The 27,352-nt window shown below is 47.8% G+C and overlaps 1 protein-coding gene across 1 annotated transcript in view; it reads left to right on the forward strand.

Moving 5' to 3' along the window:
• Positions 1–27,352, forward strand: part of LOC147660659 (E3 ubiquitin-protein ligase TRIM39-like) — a 100,000-nt gene that overhangs the window by 20,135 nt on the left and 52,513 nt on the right. The window contains exon 3 of the mRNA XM_086951553.1: positions 6,827–7,057. Coding sequence (XP_086807679.1) covers positions 6,827–7,057 — 231 coding nt within the window. The remainder of the gene's footprint in view (positions 1–6,826; positions 7,058–27,352) is intronic.

Genomic DNA, 27,352 nt, shown 5'->3' on the forward strand with positions numbered 1-27,352 from the left:
CAAGGATGATGGCAAGGTTCTGTGCGTGGTCTGTAGGGGTGGGTGGATTCCTGAGGGCGGAGGGCCACCATGTGTTGTCCCAGGCGGAGGTGGAGGGTACGAGGATGAGGACCTCTGTCTTTTCTGAGTTGAGCTTCAGGCAGTTATCCTTCATCCAGGCTGCAACGTCTTTCATTACTTTGTGGAAGCAGAGTCTAGTGTCTTCAGGATTATTCGTGAGTGAGAGGATGAGCTGGGTATTGTCAGCGTAGGATACTATGGTGAGCACATGCTGTTTGATGATAGCGACGAGGGGGGACATGTAGATGTTGAAAAGTGTGGGGCTGAGCGATGATCCTTGGGGTACTCCGCAGCTGATCTTGATGAGTTCGGATAGGAAGGGAGGGAGTCTGATCCTCTGAGATCTGTCGGAGAGAAAGGATTGGATCCAGTTGAGAGCTGTTCCTTGTATCCCCAGGTCGTGAAGTCTGAGCGGCGGTGTTGAAGGCTGCAGAGAGATCTAGAAGGATGATGGCCGCAGTGTGTCCCTGATTGAGTAGTATGCGGATGTCATCAGTGGCGGCGAGGGGGGCGGTCTTAGTGCTATGGTTGCTGCAGAACCCGGACTGGGAGGCGTCTAGGATGGAGTTCTTTTCGATGAAAGAGGTCAGCTGGGCGTATACAAGTCTCCCTGTGACTTTGGCCCCGAAGGGGAGGAGAGAGATGGGCCGGTTGTTTTTCAGGTCCGTTGGGTCTGCCTTTGGTTTCTTGAGGAGGGGTTTGACCTCCGCCCTCTTCGAGCCATCTGGGAAGACGCCGGATCTGAAGGAGGCGTTAATGGTTCATCCTAATTCGGGTGCGATGGCGGCAGCGGCCCTGTGGAATATGTGTGGTGGGCAGGGGTTCGTTGGTGCTCCTGAGTGGGTCTTCTTCATTGTTGCAGTGATGAGCTTGATGGAGGTGGGATTCCAGGTCATGGTGGTAGGCTTATCAGCGGCTGTGGGGAGGGGGGTAGTGTCAGGCATCTGTTCGCTGAAGTTGTCGTAGAGGCCCTTGTTCTTCAGGTGGAAGTAGGAGCTGAGCTTGTCGCAGAGTTCTTGTGACGGTGTGATGTCCGTGGCTTTGCTGCGGGGTTTGACGAACTGCTGTATGGCGTTGAACAGTTCCTTGGTGTTGGTCGCGTTGGTCTGGACTTTGTCTCTTATGAAGGCCTGTATGGTGTCTCTTATGCACTGGTGGCATTCCTTCAGGGCGCTCCTGTGGTTGTTCCATGCTTCTGAGGTTTTCTGGCTTCGCCAGGTTTTCTCTAGGTGTCTGCAGGAGCGCCTGGCTTCTTGTAGTTCGATGGTGAACCAGGTAGCTTTCAGAGGGCGAGGTTTGGCGGGGCGGCGGAGGGGTGCAAGTTTGTCGGCATAGCAGGAAATCCAGCAATGAAGTTCTTTGGCTGTGGTGTTGGTGTCGGTTGTGGCACTGGAAGGGTCTTTGTAGGAGGGTGCTGTTGAGGTGGTCCTCTGTGACCTTGCTCGAGTTCCTTCGTGGTGGGCGTGGTTCGGGGTTGAGCGCGGTGGTGGTGTTGAAGGTGAAATGGACGCAGTTGTGATCATTCCAGGGGGCTGGGTGGTGTGGCCAAAGCGGATGTGTGTCCCTCCTGCGAAGATGGGATCAAGGATGTGTCCAGCTTTGTGGGTGGGCATGTTGACCAGCTGCTTCAGTCCGAGGTTGGCGAGGAGAGAGGTGTAGTTGGGGTTGTTGCAGTTGTTGAGGGGGAAGTTCAGGTCCCTGAGCAGAATATAGTCCGTGGAGGCGATGCCGTGAGGTGCGGTGAGCTCTGCAATGGTAGCTGCGGACTGGGTGCGAGGTCCTGGTGGTCTGTAGATGAGGATTCATAGCGTGGTCCTGGGGCTGGTCTGGATCAGGAAGTGGAGGCATTAAGTGTTGGAGTGGGGGGGTCACTCGTGCTGGAGGTGCAGAGTCGGAGAGGGATCTTGTGCTTGATGGCGAGTCCTCTTCCTGGGCGGCGGGGGCGGTCCTTTCCCTGGATCTTGAAGCATTCAGGGATGGCAGTGGCGATGTCTGGGCCAGAGGTGGCGCTGGCCCAGGTTTCCGTGAAGAAGGCGACATCGGGCGAGAGGGTGTCAATCAGGTCTCAGATGTCTATGGCGTGGCAGTGCAGCCAGCGAACGTTGAGAGGATGCATGTCAATGTTTCAGCATTGGGCGCATCACTCTGGCCTTCTGCGGTCATGGGGGCTTTGTCGATGGTGTAGGACCTATGGCAGGGTCTGCATGAGAACTGTCTGTGGGTGGTGTTCGGTGAGGATCTTCTGCAGTCGGTTTGCCTTCCAGGATTGAGTGCGTGGAGACTGGAGGAGTTGGAGCGGTGGAGCCTGGGAGAACCAGGGGTCCTGGCGCTGGCCGCGGTCGGGACACGGACGGGCACAAACGGGCTTGCCTTAGGTGTGCCTTCGGCGCGACCACGCAGCAACTGCCATAAAGTAGGGGAGGGGACGTGACTGTAGGTAGGGAGGCGGGAGCGGGGCTCAGGCTGTGGGAGGGGCCACGGGGCAGCAGCAGAGGGAACATAGGCAAAAGTAAATGCCAAAAGCTCAAAAATAAACATAACACAAGGCAAAACAGAGGCAAAGGTAAATGCTAAAAAATAAACACCACACGAAAAGGAAATATTTATTTATTTATTTTTGACATTTATATAAAGCGCTCAAATGCCCTGGGGCATCTCGGCGCTGCGGACAGCTGCAGAATCGGTGGGCAAGATTATTGGCTGAACAGCCTGGTCTTTAGCTTCTTTCTAAATAGAAGCAGTGACTGACAGGCTCTGATCTCCAACGGGAGAGTGTTCCAGAGTTTGGCTGCCGTGACGACAAATCGTCTGTCACCCCAGGATACGTTTTTTGTCCGTGGTACAGTTAGCTGACATGCCATAAAGGAGAGGAGCGATCTGTTAGGAAGATAAATGGCTAGCTGGTTTATGAGGAACTGCAGGCCTATTTTACGGGAAGCTTTGTAGGCAACATACAGTGTCTTGAATTTTATGCAATTCCTGACCGATAGCCAGTAGATAATGACACTAGGGAGGTCATGTGGTCACACGAGAAAAGATACCAGAGCAACAGAGAGCAGGGGCTGCTGGCGCGAACCCTGGAGGCAGCAGGAGGGCTCAGCAAGCGGCGCTTGCACGCGGCGCTACTTATTAGAGTGCTGGCCTGGACCGAGGTCTAGGTGGTCACTAGTTGCCCATTTTGGTGTATTCAGGTGTCTGCAAAGTTGTAGAATTAGTATTACCTCAATAACATATGCATTACAGCGTGTTCCTCAACCTTCCTTCTTTCATGTCCACTTGAAATCAATAATACTCGCATGACACTAGTTAAACCAGGCTTCTTATCATTTGGTGGGGGTATCGCTGTTATATTTTTGAGGTATGGGAGATTTGTACTTACTCTGTGATGAAGGCTAAAACACAGTCTGACATAGTGTAAATAAGAATTGGAAAACTTTAATGTTCTAGGCATGCAGAAATACTCATTTCGATAATTAATGCATCAACGCCAGACTCAGGGTCCTTGGCAATGCTTGTTTAAATTACCACAGTCCTAGATAACAATATACATATATCAGCAATGTTCAAAATAAAATCAATAGGGGCAATATACCAGTAGCTGGTATAAAGCAGCCAAACCAGATAAAGTCAGGAGTACATGCCAGAAAGTTACCAAATATTTAGTAGTTGTGCATAGGATTACACCGAGGCGGCTGAAAATACTGGTAGTAATCAACTAAGCAAATTACACAAATCTGTCTCAAACCAGAAGAGGAAGGGGAAAAGAATAAAGATCCCAAAAATATCTGTTGCTTGGTGCCTGCACGGTCTGTGAAAATGAGCGCAGAAGATTCAATTGCGATCTGTACTGCATGCATCCAGTGATCCTTAGAGCAAGACTGAGGTCAGCGTGTGTAACATTAGTGGACTACTTGCCAGCCATACTGTAAGGGGTAAACATTGATCTGTTGTTGAATGCTTCCTTAAGGCGAGGCTCTGGGCCACACTTGTATCATCGGTGTGCTGTTGGTAACCATACTGGAGCAGATAAAAAACTGCAAAAATAAATTTTTACTGGCGGCAGGGAGACTCTGGTAATCTTTTCGCCTTGCCCCGTCCCCAACTCTTTAGCTTTCAGTGTCGTTATTGTATAGTTGGCGTTTGAGACAGGTACTTGGCGGTGGCCTGGAAAGTTTTGCTGGAGTTTACAGAAGTTTGATTGGTGTTGCCATTGGTGAACTACGTGGAAAAGAAGGTAGGCAGGAAGTTCAATAGGTTAAGTATAGGAAGTTTGGATGCTTAGAAGTTAATACTTGCAGTCACAGGCTGTAGGGGAAAGTTAAAGTTGCTAAACTTTGAAATGCACTACAAATGCACTACAATCCAAATGAGATAGTTATGGGGTGGGGTATGTGGGTGGGACAGTAGGTATGGGGGTAAAATATTCTATAGTTCATTTGATGTATAGTGAGGTTTTAGTTTTTGTAAGGCAGATTGCCCGGGTAAAGTATGTGATTTGCACCTGCTTCAATAAAGCGGCCTTTTTCACACAATATAAGTGGTCTTTGCTGCACCCATCCCTCCCAAGGGTCTCTGGGGCAGCCAACCACAGGGAGGTCCGTCCCTGGGCAAATTGGGAGGGTGGTGCAGCCCAGGGCTGCCATTTTGTATTTGGGCTATTTTAGAGCCCATTGTTGCTTCATAGGGGCTGTTTTGGGGCTCACTGCAGCCATTTTCGGTACAGGTGACCTGGTTACTGGTGGCTGGGAGTCTCTGTGGTCATCTTTTTGGCCCGCCTCCAAGCCCCAAACTTGAGCTTTCAGTGTTTTTTTGTTTGTTTTGCAGTCTCGTTGTTGGGACAGGTGCGCAAGGGGGCGGGTCGTTCTTGTATAGTTGTCTCTTGAGACAGGTGCTTTGCGGTGGCCTGGAAAGCTTTGCATGAGTTTACACAAGTTTGGTTGGCAATGCCATTGGTGAACCACGTGGAAAAGAAGGGTAGGTAGGAAGTTCAAGGTTGGTAGCGCCTGGGTTCCTTTTTGCTGATATATGATGAGTGTTGCTGGGGATTCCAGATCTGTGCATGTCAAATGTTCTAGGCTATACAGGGGAGAAGTGGGGCAGAGGGTTTCTTCTCAGTTGGTTTGTTCTTGGTCATTCACAGCCACCAGGGCCTACATTGAACTTAGAAGACTCCTGGAAGGGGAAAAAGTTATAGTCTCTCCTTTTCCTCTGTCACATATGCAGCAGAGGGGCTGCAGAAGCAGTTAATAAACCTCTTTTGCACACTGACCATTCTGATATTAATGACCGAGGACCTGGTATTCTTTTGCTGCATCTGAAGCAGCTAAACTCAGCGCCACCATATGGAGTATATGCTGTAACGGGGAATGCAGTGCTGAAAAGATGATTGTGTTGTGTTGGTAATACTCTAGTGCTTGAGAAGTGCCACATTACAGGTGCCCATTATGTAGAGTGGGTGATAGTGGGCGTATCTTCCCCTCAAACGATGGGCATCTGAGGTTTTAGCCCCTACAGTAGGTGCACCCAAGATTGCCAGGTATTCTTTCTCAGGGTATCACTGATTATGGGCCCTTTTGCTATGAGCAGCTGGAAAGTGTGAGTGGGGGGCTATAGCGGGTCATGGGTGACGATGAGGAAGGTGTGGGTAGAGAGAGCAGACTCTGATGTGGCCAGGTTGAGAGTCTGATGCTCCACCATGCTGTAGAAGGTGGTCAGGTGGAAGCCGGAAGAACCTCTCTTCCTTGGGTCGGCCCCAAAGCCCAAGTGTTCTGGTTCTGATACAATTGGGCATTGTGTTCCCGCACCTGGTAATCCTAGGGATACCATTCCAGCTTACTCACATTCTTTGGCACATTATTTTAATTTATTTTGTTTTGTGGTCTGCTTTATTTTGTCTTATCCCTTCCTCATTCTTGGACTGAAAACAGAGTGTGCTGATTGCTTATTCTCTAGAGATCTGGAGCCAGAGGACATAAGGCCCTTATTTAGATGTCAGTTTCCCGTCTGCTGAAATATAAATCCCATAGGATATAATGGAATTTATATTTCAGGGGATGGGTTATCCATCACCGTTGTGATTACTTACCTACAGATCCCTAATTATTGGTAGTTCAGATACTCTTCTCAGTGGACTATGCAGTTTTCATATTTCACTTTAATACTATGACTGGGTTAAAGATGGCTCCATCAGCCCTTTGAATTCCTTAATACAGCATTATGGCCGTCTCACTTCCTAACTAAACCTGCGCCGAGTTCAGTGACCCGAAAACCACACTTGATCACGCCTGTTTGCTTTGATTTTCAGTGCCAGTTGTTGGTCCTGCGCTTGAAAATCAACGTGAATGGCACCATGCACAGCGCAAGAGAGCGATGCTTCTGTTCTGCTGCTGGAGTAGATTTTCTGCACGAGAAGCAACTTTCTCAATGGGAACGTAAGGTTTCTCAACGCGAGTGGTAGCGACCTTCCGCGACCGCCCGCATTGAGAAATACGACCACCTGAGTTGGGAAAATCTCGCTCGGAGGTTGATTTTTCTCACTCACACTCGCCAAATTGATGTTGGGGAACGCAGGCGGGGAAAAAAACGTAGTTGTGGGATCTGACTGACTGCACATAGCGCTTGCCCCAAGGAAATGGTTCTGTTTGTGACAGTAGGTAAATGGTTGACTTGGAAACCAGCATCAGTGAAATATGTAGTGAGAATGTGATATATTTAATTGTATTATAAAAATACAAATATGGTGTGCTTTGTTTGATTGGTAATGAAGGGAATCTTCAAGAAGCAGACCGAGAAGATTCTGAACACATTTGAATTTCTGAAGAAGTTTCTGGAGAAGGAAAAGGAACAACTTCTTAGCAAACTGGAAGAGGAACACAAGGAAAAGATGATGAAGATTCAAGAGAAACTGAGTGAACTGGAGAAGCAGCAATCCACCCACCAGGACCTGATCAAAGAGATAGAGGGGAAGTGTCAGCAGCAGGATGTGGAGCTACTGAAGGTGAGAGGTTTTTTTAAATCTGTTTATTGGCATTTCAAGTAATGTCCACCCACCCATCTACAGCAGTATGTACAGTTGCATTATCAGATATCCAGGATTATACCTAACATCATTATTAGTAAGTGTCTTAATCATTAACAGTGAATCTTATCAGATATATTTGCAGAGGTTCCCAAATGTCTCTGGGCATTGTCGTTACCTGTAGATCTTCCGCATATAGTGCTAAGTTGGAGGCAGTTTACTTTCCCAATGTAAAGCCACTCTGTGTTTGGCCAGCAGCAGTGCGATGCGCACAAGCTTACACAGCGTAGCCCCTTTTAAATACGGTACATGACCTAGTAAACAAATTGGTGGAGTACAGTGCAGCAAAGTCTCCGTCATTTTGTGAATGTGTTTCAGTACAGCGTCCCAAAATGATCTCACTCTATCACATCCCCATGCAAGATGTAGAAAGTCTGCATCGAAGTGACTGCACTGTTTACAAGCGCTGGTCTCCCTTAGGCCGCAATTATGTAATTTAACGGGGTGTGATAAGTCTGATGAATGAATTTGAAATGAATAATGCGCAGGTTTCCATTAGGTGTAAGGGCTCCAGTCAGTTTGCAAATGTGTTCCCAGTCCAATTCTGAAAGTGGTGAGTGTAGGCTATTATTTCATCGAGCCAACCTTCTGCCCGCGTCGGGGACCTTGTCAATTCGTATTTCTTTATACAGTTTTGTGACTAGTTTACACTGTGAAGGTGCAACCAATATCATCTGTAAGGCATGTGATATGGGCGGTTCAGCCGACTATGTGATGTTATGGGCCTTACCCGCCTGTCTCAGTCTATGTACTGTAAAATTGAACAATAGTGAAGGGTTTGAACTGTGGGCTAAGTCGTCCGCCATGAGAAAGTGTCCGTCTGGAAATATATCTTGCATAGTTACCATGCCCACTTCCCTCAGCGCCCTGAGTGAGCCCTTTCTTGTGTTACTGAAAGTGCTGCATGATGTGCAATAGGCATTGCTGGCACATATATTGGGAGTTTGTCAGTAATGTTGCCTATAGTTTTCCAAGCAGCAATAGTCGTGTCTATGGAGTTTATTTCCGTTTTGGGCGTGCCTCTGCTTGTGTGTGTGAGCACACTCGATATTGGGACAGGGTTGGCATCTCCATTCTCTACTGCAACATGTGGAGTGTACGCATGCGGTCCGAACCAATAGCATGCATATTGTGCTTGTGCACATAAGTATATAAGAATATCTGGAGCGTTGAAACCTCTATGGGTGTAGTCTAGCATCAGTGTGGTCCAGCTCACCCTGGCCTGTTTACCACCTCCCCCCCCTCCTCCCAGATCAATCGAAGTAGTGAGGATTGAATCCCCTTGAAAAAATATTGTGTCAGCTTGATCGGGATATTACTAAATAAATATCAAAAACGCGGTAGGATAACCATTTTAATAACGTCAATGCGGTCAGCCAGAGAGAGTGGCAGACGATTCCATCTGTCTATTTCTTGGTCTAGTGTGGCACAGGCTCTGCCATAGTTTTCTCTTATTACTACTTCTGGGTCTCGGTGTACCCAGATGCCCAGATATTTCACTGGGTCCGTGGTCCACACTAAAGATTATTCCATGCTCGGTGGTGGTGTATTAGCTGTAAGGGGTAGCATTATCGATTTATTCCAGTTAATTTGCAAACCGTAGAAAAGCCCGAATCGGATGTATTCCCTCAACACTTTCGCTAAATGTTGTGTTGGATCTCTTATGAACAGAACCATGTCATCGACGTAGAGTGATATGCCCTCCGGTCTGTGTATCAACTTAAGTGCTGTTTCTCCATGGCGCTGCCGGATTGCGCATGCCAGAGGCTCCAGTGCTAATGCAAACAGCAAGGGCAATAGAGGGCACCCTCACCGCGTGCCTATGTGTATCTTAAATGGTTTAGACATTAGGCCCCCCGACGCGTACCAATGCGAATGTGTCTGTATAATAGCCGAACCCAGCCCGAAAATAACAATGGAAACCACATGCATCTAAGTATGTGAAACATGTAATCCCATTCTATGGAGTCAAACGCCTTCGCTGTGTCCAACATCACTGCAGCAGCAGGCAGAGCAGGATCCAAAACATGAAACATGGCAAAGATAGTCATCAAATTGTGTGATGTAGAACGTTCAGGTTTGAAGCCCGATTGATCCGGGAGGACCAAGTTGGGCCTAAGGGATTGAAGTCGTGTAGCTAATATTTTTGCAAACATTTTTGCATCTAAGTTTATCAAGGACAGTGGGCAATAGTATTTGCAGGCGTCTAGGGCGTTGTCTTTTTTTAACAGAGTGATGATTAGCACCTCTCGAAAGGACGGTGGCAGTACACCATTCTTGTGTGCCTCCGCATACATTTCTAGTAGGGGAGGTGTAACCAGATCAATATATTCCTTATAAAACTCATCAGTGAGCCCATCTGGCCCTGGAGCTTTTTGGTTGGGCAGTGTGCGAATCGCAGATTTAATATCCGTTTCATCTATTAGTTGGTCTAGGTATTCCCGGTGGTTGTCCGACAACTAAGAGCATGCTATATCTGATAGGTACTCTGCTAAGTCTTGGTCAGATGTGTCACCCCGAGAGGCATATAATTCTGAGTAGAACCTGCAGAACTGATCCCCTAGGGGTATAATGTTCCACTCCCTGGGAATCTGTAATCTTGGTTATATGATGGTGGTCTTCCTGTGTTTTAGTTTGAAAGGTTAGAGTGTGGCCTGGACGGCCACCCTCGCCCTATGCTCGCGCTGTGTGTTTACGACTTCTATATCGGATCTCCGATTCCACCAGAGAGTCGTATTTAGTCAGTAAGTCATGAATACGAGTGAGTGTTTCGGGGCAAAGTGCAGTTGTTTATTGGAGTTCTAGCTCTGTTTCGGGGCAAAGTGCAGTTGTTTATTGGAGTTCTAGCTCTGCGAGTTTATGTTCGGTGTGTTCAAGTTGACCCCGGATATCATTTAAAATGCCAGCTGTAGTACTGATGCATACCCGTGTGCATATGGTCACTTTAAAAGCCTCACATAATGTAGCTGCACTCTCTACAGTGCCCGTGTTAATGGTAAAATATTGTTCCATGGCTTGTCTGATAGTGTCATTGTAAACAGGGTCTAGTAGAGCCTGGGCCCTGAAGCGCCAAGTGTAAGGGTGATGGATGTTGCCCTCGATTTGAAGTGAGTCGTACCGGATTGTGATCTGTCAGTGTGCGCGGTAGTATAGTAACTTCCCTGACCCAGTCGTTCGCCCCATCACTTAGTAGCCAATAGTCCAGTCTGGACCAGCTGCCATAGTTAGGTGTAGCGTGTGTACCTTCCCTAGTTGAGCTATGACGCAGCTGCCAGACATCGAGGAGACCAAACTCAATTATTGCATCATTGACACTCTGGGATATCTTGGATGTACGCAGGCCAAATGGGCTCGATTAATCAAGGTGTGGGTCTAAGTAAGTATTAAAATCACCTCCCCAGAGAACAGCCGCCTCAGGCCACTCTCGTAGAACTGTGTAGAAAAGTGTAAAGGTTTCCGGCTCATCTGTTATGGGCCCATATACATTAATCAGAGTGACCAGGGAGTTACCTAGCTTACCATGTACCATGGCACAACGTCCGTGTGTGTGTTGTTAGGGTTTAAAGGAGACGCCCCTCTTAATTAAAATGAGGACCCCTCTGGCATACGAGGAATACGATGCAGCTAATTTATAACCAGCCCATCTAAGAGCAATCTTGGCCTCAGAGGTTGTAGTCAAATGCGTCTCCTGAAGGAGCGCGATCTGAATATTGTGTCGATCTAAGTAGGCAAAGACCTATCTGATTTTTTGGGGAGTGTTTAAACCTCCGACGTTCCATGTCAGGCAGTTATATTTCTCACCCATCTTGAGATACACTGAATAAATCTGCAGGTTGGTCACAACTGTGAAAGGTTGTGGTAGAGATGAGTTTTGCTTGGTTTGTCGGTGCAATCACATTAACATTCCCCAACTCAGAACTTCCCCAACCCCCCTCCCACACCCACTTCAGCAGACCCCAACCGCCAAAGCCATCCCAGATTATTTCTAACAGTCCATCCATCCTACCCCCCAAACAAACCCACAATAAAACAATAGTTAATTGTGGTTCACACAGAGTGGTGGGAGACGGATACCCCAGTAACACCGTCACCTGGGGGGTTGCTTTAAAGAGTCAATCTTATGCAACACAGTCTGCCACTTGTACCAATGAACCGGTGCCCTGTCCATAGTACAGGTGTCCACATTTTTAGGTCTTGTAGAGGCGTGGCTTAAGCAGTGAAGCTGCTAGCCACGCCCTACGAGAGATTTTGTTGTAAAAAGGGTCCTAAAAGCCCCGCCCCTCCTTTTCATTGGGTAGCATCATCGTTTAGGGTAAACGCTGGTTTCCCATTGAAAAAGAGGACTTTCAGTTGCCACCCTGTCCGCTTTTTAGACAGGACAGGAGATGTGCACGCGCACTGCACATCTCCTGTCCCCGGAGGCTGGCAGCACGTGCATTGCATGCTTTCGGTTTCCCTCCCCACTTCGGCTCCACGGAGTCAGTTTTTTCTATCTTCGCCCTATACCAAGCAGGCGCTTCTTGTCAACGCTTGGTCTGCGCTTCACTAAGATGCAGCTTAAAAACACATGGCCATCCAGCTAGAATGCTTATTTTACAACATAGCGTGTTATGTTAAAAATACAGAGATGCCCGACCTTCCTTCCCTCTTTGCAGCTGTTATGGACATTGAGCCCCTTACTAAGTTGCTGAACATGACCTTCTGTTTCCCCTCCCACTTTCCTCACACAAGAAACCCCCCAACTGCCTGACACCGGGTCATTCACGTGGCTGGTGGGTAGTCCAGCGCCTTGAGCGATTCCAGTTCAGTCAGCGCTACATGCAGCGTCTGTTATTTTCCCAGGGCTTCGTGCTTTCTTAAATTGGTCAGATACCAATACACACAACACCGGCTCGCACGGAGGGACAGACCCACAAAACATTATCCATAACAACTAAGCGTCCCCGCACGCACTTATCAAAGAGCAACACGTTCGGGAAAAGTTGGGACAATTTCCACGATAAAGGAGCCTTACCACAGCTGAGGGCATTACTACACACAAACATGGGCGTAGGAAGTGTGGGGGACGCGGGGGATCTATCCCCCCCAGATTTTGGAGTGGGTGGGGATACGGGGGACAAGAGTGGGGGGCGAGGGGACAAAGAATTTCCCCTCTCTCTCCTGTCTGTGGCAGGGCCATTAGCGCGTGAAAGCGCTACCTAATGGCCCTGCACTTGACCTGCCTGGAGTCAAAGAGGCCCCTGCCCCCTGCTCTTTGTTATGCTGCAGGAAGGCTCGGCGTTCTGGGAAGGGCAGAGAAGGGGAAAAAAACTCTCTTTTCCTTCATACCCATTTCTGCTTTGTCTCGCTCCTGCTTAAGTTCGGATTTCAAGAGCTCTTATGTACTCTCTCTTGCATCATCTTTTCTTTATTTGTTTCTCTGTGAAATGGACCCAAAATAGGCGGACACTTTGGCTGGATATTTCCTCATTTACTGACCGTTTTATAATTCCAAAGAAAAACCTCAGGACGGAGAGAAAAAAATGAAATACCTAAATTAAGCAATACAGAGTAGTCAGCAGACAGGACAGATTGTTCTTTACACCCACACACATTAGAACCACTTTACAGAGTTTGCCAGTGAAAGCGCTTTCTTTTTTCTTCATTCTTTGAACAACATTGTTTTCCCAGGGTGGGGAAGTGCACCATTCCTAAAGGGACTGCAATACCTGGTTGATGGGTGAAGTGGAAATGTTTAATATGATCGTTTTCAACTGTTTTAATTATTTCAGCTTATAAAATGTGTACTGCGGCTCTGTGTTCGGGGATATGATTTATTTTTTTAAACCAAACTGCTTACATTTTAAAAGGATATAAGCAATGGACATTGAAACAGGTCCCTTCCTGGCCCTTTAGCCATGTCCTGAATTTTTCAGGAAAAATCACTTACATTTCAGAATAATGAGTTTAAAACTGTTAAGGTAACTATGTTGTTCATGAATACATTTCACATGATTTGCTTATTCTTGCATTCCTTATGAGTGTTTGCTTTTTTCAGGATGTTCTTCATTTTTTTTTGAGGCAGCATTTTACTGTTGTCTAGTGCATAATTTGAATTTAGTTGCAGCACAATTGAGTTGTAGCTGAAGGCAGTGCAAGTTTCTCTCAGTGGGGCACTATGGTGTTCAGTGTGGGAGAGGATGTGGCACTCTGGCCAGAGCTGCCAACTTTGGAACTGGAACACCATTTTCAGCCTTCATGACCAGTCCACCAGACTGCACTCCTGACCGAGCTCATTCCGATGCTACACCTTAGAAGGACCGATCGACCTTAGAAGCCCTGGTGTCTTAGCACCCGCAGGTGGACCCTAACGGTGGCAAGTGTGAGTTAACCTTGAAGGCCTGTCCACCACAATCCATACTGCAGTTCACCTCCAGTCTTGCAAGCAGGCATACGAAGAAGCACACCTTAGATTGACAGTGACTGTCACTGAGGTCTCAAGACCCTTGAGGCCAGTCCACCGCATCCATTGGTACCTCCATTGGCCTTTTTCAGCAGTAGTGGTGTAACTTACCAGGGGTTGGCAATGTAGGATTTGCATGCACACCAAACTTAGAGGGTAATTATAATGGAGGTGGAACCGCCACATCACCCCGTCAGTAGCGGTCCCACCGCCATCGGTGACTGCATCTACGCCAACCATATTACAATGGCGGGTGGTTCCCTGGTGGTCGGAAAGACCAACCGCCACGCACCTGACTGGCTCCTTGAGCCCACCAGTGCCGAGGAGGGGCTCGTGGTTCCTACAATGCTGGTGGTACCTACCAGGCACCACATTAACGATTACCATACCCCTTACCCACCAGCCTATCCATGGCAGTTCACCCACCATGACATTTTGGTGGAAAGGGACATTGGAGGCCCATAGCGGCCCCTTTCCCCCAGCCCCCAGATATGGGACCTGGGGGGCATCTAAGAAGCCCCCCTACATATCACTGCACCATGTGGCAGGCACCGCATTGTGTCTGCCACTTAGTGCAGTGATATATGTAACCTGTCAGTTTTTACATTGCGGCAGATGATGCAGCCAGCAGCACCTGCTGCAATGTAAAAACTAGGCACAGCGAACGCCATAGTGGCGGTTGCATTGTAATGCCTATCGTGGGGCCGCCACCTTGAAGGCCAGCGGTCTCATTCCCCGATTCAATGGCGGATGGACTGAAGTCCGCCTGCCTTCGTAATCAGCCCTTAAGTTTGCAAACTTCATGGTCTCTGCTTCATGCACAAACACTTTTACCATGTGCAGCCTTCTTTTGGGCCACTGGAATTATGCAGCAATGGAGGCCAAAATTATGTTGCAGTGTTGACTAAATGATGCAACAATAAAAATGCTGCAGTGTGATTAGTGCATTTTATGATCCTTTATTATTTTAACATATTTATACATACTAACAGCCTCTGCAACGCTTTTGCCTCATTAGTACCTGTGTAACATACAAATGCAGCAGAGGGAAAGGTGACCAGTCAACCTTTGCAAAGGGCCCTGCACTTCACAGAACATAAGTCACATTTCTTTTAGTAATTTTTGATCCGTTTGAGCTACAAAATTGTTTTGGGTCAAATTGTTAGATTATTCAGCAGATTATGTATTATGTGGCAAATATGATAAGCCATAGTTAACTTGAAAACATTTTTCCACTTAACTTAATTTTGCCCCAGCATATGTAGTTGATCAATTTATAAGTTCCCCAAACCCAAAAGTCGAGTTTGGGCACAATCTGCATTTTTCAAAGCAGTCCTACAACAGAGGGCTACTTTTAAACTGACCTCAGGCTTCAGCAGTGCACACATGCAAACGCAGAAAGGGCTGCTGGTCTCTAAACTGCCATGCCCTATTATATTCTAGGGACTTAAAGGTAGTTCTAATCTCCCTGCCCTATTATGAACTAGGGCCTTATAGGAGAGGTCCTGCCAATCATAGGGGTACCCTAATCCATAGTGCACCCTAGTGTATGTAGGTGTTTCACAGTATCTTTAAGTGTCTCTTTCAGAATAGCACTGGCCCTGTGCCTGTTCAGGCAGAGGCCAGTGTCAGTCAGTCAGGTACCACCAGTACCAGTCGGCAAAACATTGGGGAGGGCACAGGATGGCTTTGCAACACTAAAGAAGCACAAACTCAGAATTAAAAACATAACACCATGGTTGGGGGGTTCTCTTTAATAATCAGAATTGATTTCTATCCTAATGAACCCATTTTCCAACTTTAGGATAAGGAAAGACTGGGGAAAAATCATAATGTTCTAATCTATACCTTGAAGTTTTCATGCAGCTCTTTGATGACGGTTAATAGCTCACTGTTCAATGTTAGGATTTTAACTTATAAACTGCAAATACCAAAATAATCTCTCAGACAGAAGCAGTAACTCACTGACCTATTTACATGATATGCATTTTGTGATCTGCGTGGTACACATTCTTTGCAGCAGGCATATTAACCCAATGTGTCTACCTTACCATGAGTCAAAACTTCCACTAGACAAACCTCTGATCTCTCTCAATAAAGATCATTAATCACCAAAGTTATCTTCACATTTTTATTGTTGCCTGAAAATTGCTGGAGACCAGCAATGCAGCAGCAGGTGCTTTTCAAATCATAATGCGCTTACAAACATGACGCCCTCACCCGAAGTCAGTGACCTTTGCTTGCATAGTGCAGGAAGATGCAAGATTCATATACATGTTTTTTTAACATTTGGTCTGATTACTATGTGAATGTAAATAACAATAAAGCATACCTGCAAACTGTGTCTACATGCCTGCTTTTCTCAATATTTCACTTCGAAAGTATGCAATTGTATTTGTTTAACGGGCGTTGATTTGTATAGGGTCACTGGAAAGTCCACAAGGTTGTCCCTGTCCCCCCCAGAATTTTAGTATCTCCTACGCCCCTGCACACAAACGCTCCCAATCACAATAGCTTTTTGTTACAGCATTTACATATGTTAAAGTACATCACCACCCACGTGCAGTAGTTTACAAAAATGTCTAGACTGTTGGGATACCGAATCTCCCAATGGCATTGAAGTTCTCTCGCTTATCCTTGTGTGTGGGTGTTTTTGTTTCATGTGGTTCTGCACAAACCTTCAACTTGACCTGCCCCGACTTCGGCTTTGCTCAGTGGCCCCTGCATGAGTGTGTGGTGGTGTTTACAAAACATGCACTTAGTGAAGGATATATGTCTTAGAGATTCCACAACCTCCTGCAGTGCTAAACCGTGGCGCAGGAGGCGTCACTTGAGAGCGGGCACTACCCCCCTTGGAAACGCACACCCTGTAGACTGCCAGGGTCCCACGTAAAAGAGCTGAGTAACTTTTGCACGTAACTTCGCCGTGGGTGTATTTTGATACAGCGCGCACTGCAGTGGGTGCCCGCCCTCCCTCCCTCCGTACCACTAACGGGGCAATATACCAGTAGAAACTGGTCAATTGGGTTAAAGTTTGCCACTGTCCAAAAAGCAGAGCAGAGTGCATGAGTCTAGGCGCAGCTACATTCGGAGACAGACAAGGCACGGTATATATGGGCAAACGGTAAACCCTGGTGTGCACCAGTGAGGGACGTGCAGGACCTGCATGTGGACACGAGCAGTGACCCCCTGACAGGTACTGGTGCGTGTCTGCGTTTCTCTGTGTCAGTGTGTCTGTGCGTGTGTGATTTGTGTGTGCAGTGTGCGTGCTGTCTGTGTATCTGTGCGTACCTATGTGTGTGTGCTCGAGTGTGTGTGTCTATACTTATATAATATAATTGGGCACACGTGAAGGTATTGGCAGAAAAATGTAGTGCTTTTAAGAAACTACTGCTAATCCTGCGTAGGTGAGTCTGAATACAGGAGTGTCTACGCAAATGTAAGTGATATAACACGTAGTTTTTAAGTGCACCTTCACACAAAATAGCTGTATTTTATTAATAGTTAAACAATTGTGCTCATTGTATCGGCCTCAGAAGGATGAACATCTTAGTAGGCCCTCTAGCATCTGAACCTGCGGTCATGAAGTCAAACACAGGTTTCTAAAGTGGAAGCATAAGCGCCCTGAGTCAACAGTCCTAGACTGCATGTACGTTGTTTAAAGATATGTGTGACAAAAAGTATCTCCAATCTAATGCAATGATCGCCAGAGTAGGCCCGGAGGCCCCATTCGGCCTCACTTGTGCTGGGTCCTGGCTCTGTAGGGCCACACAAAGCGCCTCTCACTGCTGGCAGGCACGTGGCCGGTAACGTGATCCTTCGAGGCTTCAGTAACAGCAACCGGGGGTTTACTTCTTTGTCAGGGAGTGCACAAGAAGCAGATGTGTCATGCACCTGAAGAGCAGGCCCAAGTCCTCGTGGCGCTAACAATAGAAGCGCTTAGTCTGTGTTTACTCCGAAAGAACCGGGGCACGCCCATTGTTGGAAAGAAGAAACCACACTCCCTGCACAACCCCCATTTCTGTCCTACAATGTGCAGAGAAAGGGCTGTGTCGCCAAACGACATACAATGCACGGTATATATCGGCAAACCCTGGTGTGCACCAGTGAGGGACGTGCAGGACCTGCGTGTGGATGCCAGCAGTGACCCCCTGACAGGCACTGGTGCGTGTCTGCATTTTTTTGTAGCAGTGTGTGTGTTTGCATCATTTGTGTGTGCTGTCTGTCGTGTATATATGTGTGTGTGTGTGCTCGAGTGTGTGTGTCTATACTTAAGACAGTGCGGAGCAGGGCTAAAACGCAAGCATAAGTGGGCGGACGTGAAGGTATTGGCAGAAAAATGTAGTGCTTTTAAGAAACTACTGCTAATCCTGCGTAGGTGAGTCTGAATACATGAGTGTCCACACAAATGTAAGTGACATAACACATGTAGTTTTGTTTATGTGTTTTGAAAAGCTGCAAGCGGTGCGTGAACACGCACTTTGTACTTCTAGTCCTTGCTTATGAGAAGCAAGGGTGGCAGTAAAAGAAGCGCAGTTGTTGGCAGCCTTGCATCTTGTAAGCAATGACTATAAGTACAAAGTGCGCCCTCGCAGGTTTTCAAAACACACAAATAAAATGAATTCTCATTTGCAAAGCCAGTAGCTCAAACTCCGCAAATGCGAGACCTATTGCATTGCAAATGCTTTTTAACAAAGCATCCCCTCATATGTACGTATTTTGCCCCAATCATATTCAGTAGGAGGACAACAAACCAGGAGGTTGTGAGATGCACTCCGCTATGGCCATGCCAGCCGTAGACGAGGGCAACTCATGGGAAATGTGTCAGCAGTGTGCAGATAACAGTAGCCTCTCATATTATTCAACATCCGAGGCGTTCCCTTGTTCGTCCTGTTCTCCTCTGGGTGATCTCCTGCGCGGTGCCTGAGAGTTCTTGTGTTGTGTGAACTTGAGCACTTCTTTAGGATCGGCAAATATCACAGTTTCCCCCCATCTGTGATGCGGAGATGGGCTGGGTAAATCATTGCATATGGAGTTTGTTGGTCGCGTAATTTCTTCTTAACTGCCACTATTTTTTTCCGTACTTCCTGTACTTGTTGCGTGAAATCCGGGTAAATGGATATGTTCATCCCAATATGTGTGAGGTTCCCAAGCTCTCTGGCTTTCCTGAGGGCCGTGTCTCGGTCTCTGTAATTCAATAGTTAAGCTGTGATCGGGTGCGGCTTTGCCCCAGGAGGTGGTTGTGGAGCAAGGGACCTGTGCACCCGTTCGATGATGAAGACCTCCGATAAAGTCTCACGCCCAAACAGTGTCACCAACAGTCTCAATGTAGCGCTCCATATTGCCCGTGTTTGTCGATTCTGCCACTCCCAGAATGCGCAGATTGTTGCAGCTTGACCTCGCTTCTAAATCTTCGGATCTCTCCATAAGAGCTGTGAGCATCTTGTCGAACTTTTCCTGTTTCGTCTCTGTTTGGCGTTGCACGTCCTCCACGTCCAAAATTCGCCTTTCTGCCATATCGATCCGCTCCTTATGTCTGTCCAGTCTTTCAGACATGCGATCAACTCTGTAGGTCAAAGAGTCAATTTTCCCATCGATGTTTGTCAGGGTAGCTTGGATCGTTGTGAACATGGACTGTAAGCCCACAACGGCAGGGGAGCCCGTATCCGATGCAGGCAGTTGGGCTGATGCCTGGTCTGTTCCGCTGCTATCTGCTGCCTTCTTCGCTTGGTCAAAATGGATTTTAAGCTGATTCCTGTCAGGCTTCCCCATTGTTACAAAATTGTGGGCAGTCAATTGTTTTGTTAGCCCACGTCTTTGCATGGGCCAGGGATCCTCATCACTCGGCACTCCACAGCAGTGACCAGTTGTTTCCAAGTTCGCAATGTTAGATGAGTGGTGAAGGACAATAATGGTCTGGCCAGGTATTGTGCGGCGAATACACTCTTTCACCCCTTGGCGAGAGATGGCCCTTCTCTGTGTCCCAGAGCGCCATCGCAGCCGCCCCCAGCATTACCACAGCACGGCCCGCTGTTCAAGCGCACCCCATGGGTAAGCCGCGTGCGCAGGCAGTCAGTTCAGCCCCTGGTGGCCCAATCAATGTAGTCAATGTGAGGCCCACTGGCGTAGGATTAGGCCCAGATCAGAAGGGAGAGGCGCCAATTTTCAGTTGTGCAGTTTTTATGTGCACGTTTGCCATCCTCACCTTTTGCGCCATGTATGTGCCGCCTCACATTACATTTTTTCTTTGCAGTCCTTTGCAGCCCCGCTCAGTAATGAAGAAAGTTTACCATACCTGAGGGGGGATCCGCAACAGTGTGCCATCAAAGACCCAACTCAAGAGGCCTCTAGATATTAAGAGACCGTCTCAGGCGTTTCTGTACCGCCCGCTGGCGGGACCGAGTGCCCAACAGGATTGGTGGCTGCCGCAGGCACAGCGAGTTGCAGTGGGGTCCTTTGATACACACCCCGCAGTTGCGTCTCCGGGAGATCGTATTCAGTGATCTGGAGGCACACGTCAGGTGGCTCCTGCCACCCAATCAGGAGCGAGAAGTAAAGACCTCCTCACCCCCTCTAGCTGGTATGTAGAACAGGTTGCACTGTAGGACAAGTCGGGGAGCTAAGTCCGCCCAGCGCTCCTAGGACTGATAAAGCGTCTCTGCTCACTCGATCGCTGCGCCGGCCAGAATCTCAGTACTGGGGTTGCGGGCCATGTGCACGGGCACCCCTAGGCCACTCTCCTCTTCAGAGTCGCCAGCCGTTTACAGTCTTTTCGGGGGCATTTAGGATCACCTTAACTGGGACACCATGTTGTTGCTATCTTCCGACACAGGATTCCGTCGAGTTTGTGACAGATAGCAGGCCGTATGTTCAGGATATTTGCAGGATTGCGCAGCGACTGCGGTAGCTCCCTCACAAAGCAGCCATTTGCTGGCTCGGCTAGCTCCGCCCGAAGGTGAGAGTTAAATGTCTAAGGAACTAGAAGAGTAGAGTACCCCTTAGGAAGTAAGTGTTAGCCCTGGGATCTACAGCTACTAAAAGTGAGAGTTAACTATCTGTAGAACACTGAGGGCAGAAGTGCCTGCTGCAACATGTGTTTGTATCCAGCGTCCTCAGTCACAGGCGGTCGTTTCTTCTAAATACCGGGAGTTAGAAACCTTCAGCCATTCTCAGCAGATATGGCAATATGAACGTTAATTATTACACAGATCCCAACTCCCGGAAGCAATTCTCTGGCTATCCCTAGATAATGAACCATTCCTTTGATGCTATTATCGTTTATCCCCGTCATTCATTTGCCTCATAACTTAAAGGTGTGAAGAAACTTCATAGACATCCTTTATTTTCATGTCCAGCAAGTTCATTCTTATACTACCCCCAGTGCCAATAAACTGTAGATAACGGACAGGAACTGATCTAGTGATTCCTAGATATCACCCCCATCCGTTGACAGCTACAACATATATGGTTTTCGCTTTCATCTACCTGCATTTGAAGATATCAAGAAACCCAAAATATCGACTGACCTGTCACATCCTAGCCAAGAATTAGGTTTGAGTTCGCACAAATTTTTAGCAATAGACGGTAACCTAAAGAATGCTCAAGAGCCGAAACGCGCGTTGTGACATCTACCGCTTTGCCTTCAACATTTTGTTCAGTCTCATGTCTATTGGTTATGTATATTTTTTCTAGTATGCTTTTAACTGACTTTTGCTATATTGAAAAACAACTATAATAAAAGAAAAGAAAACAGAAGAGAAAAACACAAAAAGAATATAAAATATGTAAATCTTAAAAGAATTGATAAATATATATAATATATACCAATAAAATCAAATGAGAATATTTGATTGTTTAAGATTATCTATATATAGTTGGACTTTCCATTCTCAATCTCATATGTAAGCTATATCAACCATGATCTCCATATAAACATATTTTGATTTTGTCACTTGGCTATAGACCCTCCTTAACTCACGGGCACCCCTAAGCCTCTCTCCTCTTCAGAGTCGCCAGCCGTTTACAGTCTTTTCGGGGGCATTTAGGATCACCTTAACTGGGACACCATGTTGTTGCTATCTTCCGACACAGGATTCCGTCAAGTTTGTGACTGATAGCAGGCTGTATGTTCAGGATATTTGCAGGATTGCGCAGCGACTGCAGTATCTCCCTCACAAAGCGGCCATTTGCTGGCTCGGCTAGCTCCGCCCGAAGGTGAGAGTTAAATGTCTAAGGAACTATAAGAGTAGAGTACCCCTTAGGAAGTAAGTGTGAGCCGTGGAATCTACAGCTACTAAAAGTGAGAGTTAACTATCTGTAGAACACTGAGGGCAGAAGTGTCTGCTGCAACATGTGGAACTAGTAGAACAGTTTTTTAGGTCGAGCTAGACAGTGCATGCACTGTCTCTTCGAGACCTGCTGTAATCAGTATGTGTACATCAAGTTCTTCCCCTTTTTTTGCAAGTGCTTTATATTTGTCTATGTCAGTGTCCTTTAAAAGTCCTTGCTTGCTGGTGGTCAGTCTTGCCTCTTTGTCTCTCCTTTGTCTCTTCTGTTCCTTCCACAGAGCAGGGGCTTAGCACTGCCTCATTCCGCTATGGTTCTTTATCTCTTCTCTGGGAGACTCTTTCTTTCTTGGTTTCCTGCCCTGTTACTGTTACTGTTTGTGTTCAACTTCAGTGCCCTAGCTGCTTACATTTAAGTATTCTTCCTCCCACCGCCTCTTAATGTCTACGTTGTGTTACTGCTGCCTCACCTGCCATGCTTCCCACTCCGTTGCTTGCTCAAGTAGCACTCGAGATGTACTTCTCCATGTCATTCCTGCCTCATGTGTACAGTAGAGGTTGAAACCAGCGTGCGTTGCCATCCCCTTCCCTACTTGCACATTCAATTTGCGCAAATGCACTGCGAAATGTAAGTTTTAAAAATACAAGCAGCTACTCCAACTCTTTACGTTCAACAACCTGTTTGTGCCTTTGCTAAAAGTACCTGCTTATTTATATAAACCTTTAGAATAAACCTGCACCATGTTTTCCTTTTTTCTACCGCACAAATTCACTGAATGTTCCCAAATCAGACCCATATGCAGTTCAGGAGAGCGATAGCAATCTTTGCAGCATTGCCCCTCCTTTCACAAGACCGCTATACACTATTCAGCCCCTTTCGGCACCCCTCCCTCCTGCTGGTAGTGTGTCTCTCTTCTCCCACAAGAAACAAATTAGACAACGCGCAGTGGGACGCCGTCGCTTAGCCGGAGTCGTGCCTGAGTCCTGCCCGTCTGCGCCCGTCCGCGCTAAGGACGCGCAGGGCGCGCAGGGCTCAGCGGGCACCTGTTGTTTCTGAGTGGTGGTCGCGGCACTCCCTGCCATGTTTGTGTACTCTAGCGAAACTTTGCGGGATATTGGACGCTCGACTGTACGTTGCAGTCTTCCTCCTGTACCGCCTTTAGTTGGCCCTTATCATTGTGCTTGCGGCAGGTGGACTTTGGATCCTCCAATCTCGATCGTACAGGAAAATCCTACGGTCGCTCTTTGCAGCAATCGCCCTGAGCATGCCCTTTGCATCTTCAGTCTTAATGCCAGGTCTCTGGTGCAGCATTATCAGGCCGTGTTTGACCTGATACAGGAGGAGGCCCCGGACATCGTGGCCATCACAGAGACGTGGCTGAAGGATGACGATGCGGCTATTATCAATCTGGCATTCCCCTCTGACTTCTCTGTCTTTACCCTTAATCGATCTACTAGGGGAGGGGGCATCGCTCTGGCCATGCGTTCCAGCTTCACTTGTACCTGGTCTGGGCTGACCATTGTGGGGTGTGAAAGTGCGGTGTTTAAGATTCTGGTCACCTCACATTTTTCACTCTCGGGGATGGTGGTCTACCGCCCCCCTGGTAGCGATGTGGCGTTTAGAGCTGCCTTCCCCGACGTGGTCAGCTCTCTGGCGGTAGGTTGTCCCAACTTTTCCATCTTGGGAGACCTTAATTTACACTTTGATAATCTTAACATCCCTACGGTAAGCGGTCTTCTTGCTGACTTGGAGGCCCTTCAGCTTGTGCAATTGGTTAGGCAGCCTACTCACTCAGGTGGCCATACTTTAGATCCGTTTTTTACCAACATGGCAGACGCTTCTGTCACCGCCGTTACACCTCTTGGCTGGACGGACCACTCTTTGGTTGCCATCTGTACCCCCTTGCCGGGAATGATTACTACTCCCCCTGCTAAGTTGGTCGCGAGACGGCATTGGAGTAAATTACGGCTAGAGGACTTACATCGTGTCCTCGCCGCGGAGCCTTTAGAATCTCTGGTGGATGTTGACACAGGCTACGATAGGTTCTGCTTCTGGATCTCCAAGGCGCTTGACGCCCTTATTCCTATCACCGCTCGTAAGATCAGCTCCAGGGACTCAAGTCCGTGGTACGATGGCGCCTTACGTACACTCAAGGGTAGTTGTAGGCGAGCGGAGAGGGCTTGGCGGAAGGCGTACGATAACGGGAAAAAAGCTATTTATCTCGCCTCCGTCAAAACTTACCATCGGGCGGTTTGCCGTGCGCGGGCAGCTTACTACGCTGCTGAATTCGGCAACAGCTCTAACCCCTCCAAAACCATCTTTAAAGTGATGAAGGATCTTATAGCAAAGCGAGCCTGTGCCCCGACGACTGGCTCTACCACTCACTGTGAGGCTCTTGCTTTGTTTTTTCTGGAAAAGGTCCAAAACATCTATAAGACGTTCCCTTATACAGGGCCTCCAGTTGAGTCTCCGATTAACACCTATGGAGACACCTCTTTGCACGTGCTGCCCCCATTGACATCTGAGGGGTTTGACCTCCTGGCTCAGTAGGTTAAATCAGGGTCCCCCGCTGACCCGCTCAGACCGACTCTTTTTAGAGATCAGTCGTTCGTGGGCAGGGCCGCGGTAAACTCCTTGATTAATATCTCGTTGGAGTCAGGCACTGTACCCACTAGCTGGAAGCGGGCGGTGGTTTCTCCCATCTTAAAGAAACCTTCCCTGGATCGAGAGAAACCTGAGAATTATCGGCCTATCTCCTTGCTCCCGTGGCCGACTAAAGTGTTGGAGGCCCATGTCAACAAAGTTCTCTCGCCCCACCTCATCCATGCTAACATCTTGGATCCCACCCAGAACGGGTTCCGTGCTGGGCACAGCACGGAGACCGCCCTTCTCTCCATGGCTGAACATCTTCGCATGGTGATGGATGCGGGGCAGACAGCGGCGCTCGTTTTATTAGATCTGAGTGCCGCGTTCGATACTGTCTCGCATCCCATCCTATAGCATCGCCTGGAGGAGATTGGGCTGAGTGGTTCGGCCCTCCAGTGGTTCCGGTCCTTCCTAGACGATAGTTTCTTTAGCGTTGCCATCCCACCGTTCCAGTCCCAATTCCATCCTTTGAAACAGGGGGTGCCGCAAGGCTCCTCGCTGAGTCCCACGTTGTTTAATCTTTACGTGAGACCGCTGGCTGAGGTCGTCAAGCAATGGGGCATGACCATGGTCTCATATGCCGACGACACTCAGCTAGCGGTTACGATCAGCGGGGATGCGGACCGGGATGCCCCCAGGTTTCAGAGTGGACTTAGGGCGGTGGCGAGCTGGATGAAGAACAACTGTCTCCAGCTCAACGCAAAGAAAACGGAGATCATGATCGTCGGTAGGAGGTCGGAACTATGGGGGGACAGGTGGTGGCCTGCGGAGCTGGGGCCGGCCCCATTCCGGTCACAGAATTAAAGAACCTTGGAGTATGGATGGATCCCTCCCTCAGTTTTGTGGGCCATACGAAGAGAACCGCGGCCTGTTGCTTTGGTATACTACGGTCGCTGCGTCCCGTCTTGAAGTTCTTCGACCATCGTACCAGGCAGCTGATAGTCCAGGCTACAGTGTTATCTCGCCTGGACTATGCCAGCTCGCTCTTGGTAGGGGCCAATGTGGCAGAGGTTACCCGCCTCCAACGTGTTCAGAATGCCGCGGCGAGAGCCATAGTTGGCTTACCCCGAACATGTTCCGTCTCCGGCACATTGAGATCACTGCACTGGTTGCCTATCAGGGCAAGAATTCAGTTTAAAGCGCTGTGCTTGGCGTTCAAGATTTTGAGGGGTGGGAGCCCTCAAATTCTTGCGAACCTTTTGTCCTGGTATGTGCCTACCCGGTCCCTGAGATCTTTGGGCCAAGCCCTTACGGTGATCCCCCGATACAGGCTGTGTCGGGTCGGTGGCCGCTCTTTCCGGGTTAGAGCGGCCGAGCTCTGGAATTCTCTTCCTGTTGCGATGCGGTTGCTTGCTGATCTTTTAACCTTCCGTAAAGCTTTAAAAACTTTCCTGTTCGAATAATTTGCCTTTGTCTCCTCTTCTGTTATGTTCCCTGTAGGTGTTGCTTATTACTTGCCATGCGCCAGGACGCCCCTTAGCTGGGGCAGCTGTGCGCAATACAAAAGTTCGTAACATAACATAACATAACAAGCAATGTGCCTACACATTTCTCCCAACAGAAACCTACCACCCTAAAGCATAGAGTGGTACAATGCAAGCCACAAATATAGCGCTATTCCCTTCCTCGCGCATGCCTTTGCAGACAGCACTTAAAGAAATCTTTGTAGCCAGTCTGACACACACAGCTTTGGAAACAATGCGCATAAGAAAGAAATCGCCAACGTTCATTTTGTTAATGCAAAACATACTTGTTTAACGTATTTCCAGGTTACAATCTGCAAGGTTTTTCTTCTTCTTAAGGAACGGATTGATTCAGCTATTTGCCTGCCATGCTGGGAAGCTTAGATACACATAAACTAAGCCACTCACCGAGGCTCTGGTCTTTTCTTGGTCATCCTTCTCAGATTCTTTCGGACACATCCCTTTATTGCTATTCCTTTTGTGATACAGGGGGATACCCTGCTGTTCATATGTTCTTTCTGGAGGAATGGGATAACCCTGCTGAATTCACACCCGTCCCCAGGGTCTTACATCACCCAACGATCCCCTTGTTATCTTGCAAGTTGAGCTGAGTGTGGGACTGCAGGCCCGTGTGAAGTGTTTTAAAAAAACAAGCAAATTGAGCTCTTTCCACTTGTGAAAGGGTTGGGTGGCCTGAGCTTCCTCTTAGGACAGCCAGGCCCACCTGCCCCATACCCCTTAGAACCGGGACTGCTTGTGTATCCTGAGAGCTGTATTCATTCAGTAGGGTTACCTGAACAGAAGGTGCCATGGGCACGGTTTACAGCTAGGTTCTTTTACACAAGGACACGGCATAAAAATGTGGAAAGCTCTTTGAAGTAAAATCTTTCTAGTGGACACTTAGATTACTTTCATTAAACAAACATTTACAATGCAATAGGTCTCGCATTAGTGAAATGCAGAGCTATTGGCTATATAAAAATAATAAGGCAATTATTTTTTTTAACTTTATTTTTAATCTATTGACTTTTGTAGTAATGGCGGCGCGGCGCCATGAAGCATGCTCAGGAGTTGCTAAGTGCTACAGCACAGGAGCTGTACGAGGTGTGGATCTTTTTGGCTTTGAAGGATTACATTTTTGAGATGGGCTAGAGACTTGTGACATCTACTGTGAGGTCTTACATAAGGCAATACCCAGCGCTTCACTAAGCGCTACGATATAAACTAAAAGACGGAAATATTGTCTTAATTTTTTTTAATCCGCTCTGATGAGTTCACCAAGAATGTTACAACTACTCCTAAGCCCTGTGACCGGGGCCAAATGAAAGACGGGAGGAAATGCTAGAAAAACAAGCATTTGCAATGCAATAGGTCCCG

The sequence above is a fragment of the Lissotriton vulgaris genome, unplaced genomic scaffold, assembly GCF_964263255.1.
Source record: "Lissotriton vulgaris unplaced genomic scaffold, aLisVul1.2 SCAFFOLD_1773, whole genome shotgun sequence".
Classification (NCBI taxonomy): domain Eukaryota; kingdom Metazoa; phylum Chordata; class Amphibia; order Caudata; family Salamandridae; genus Lissotriton; species Lissotriton vulgaris.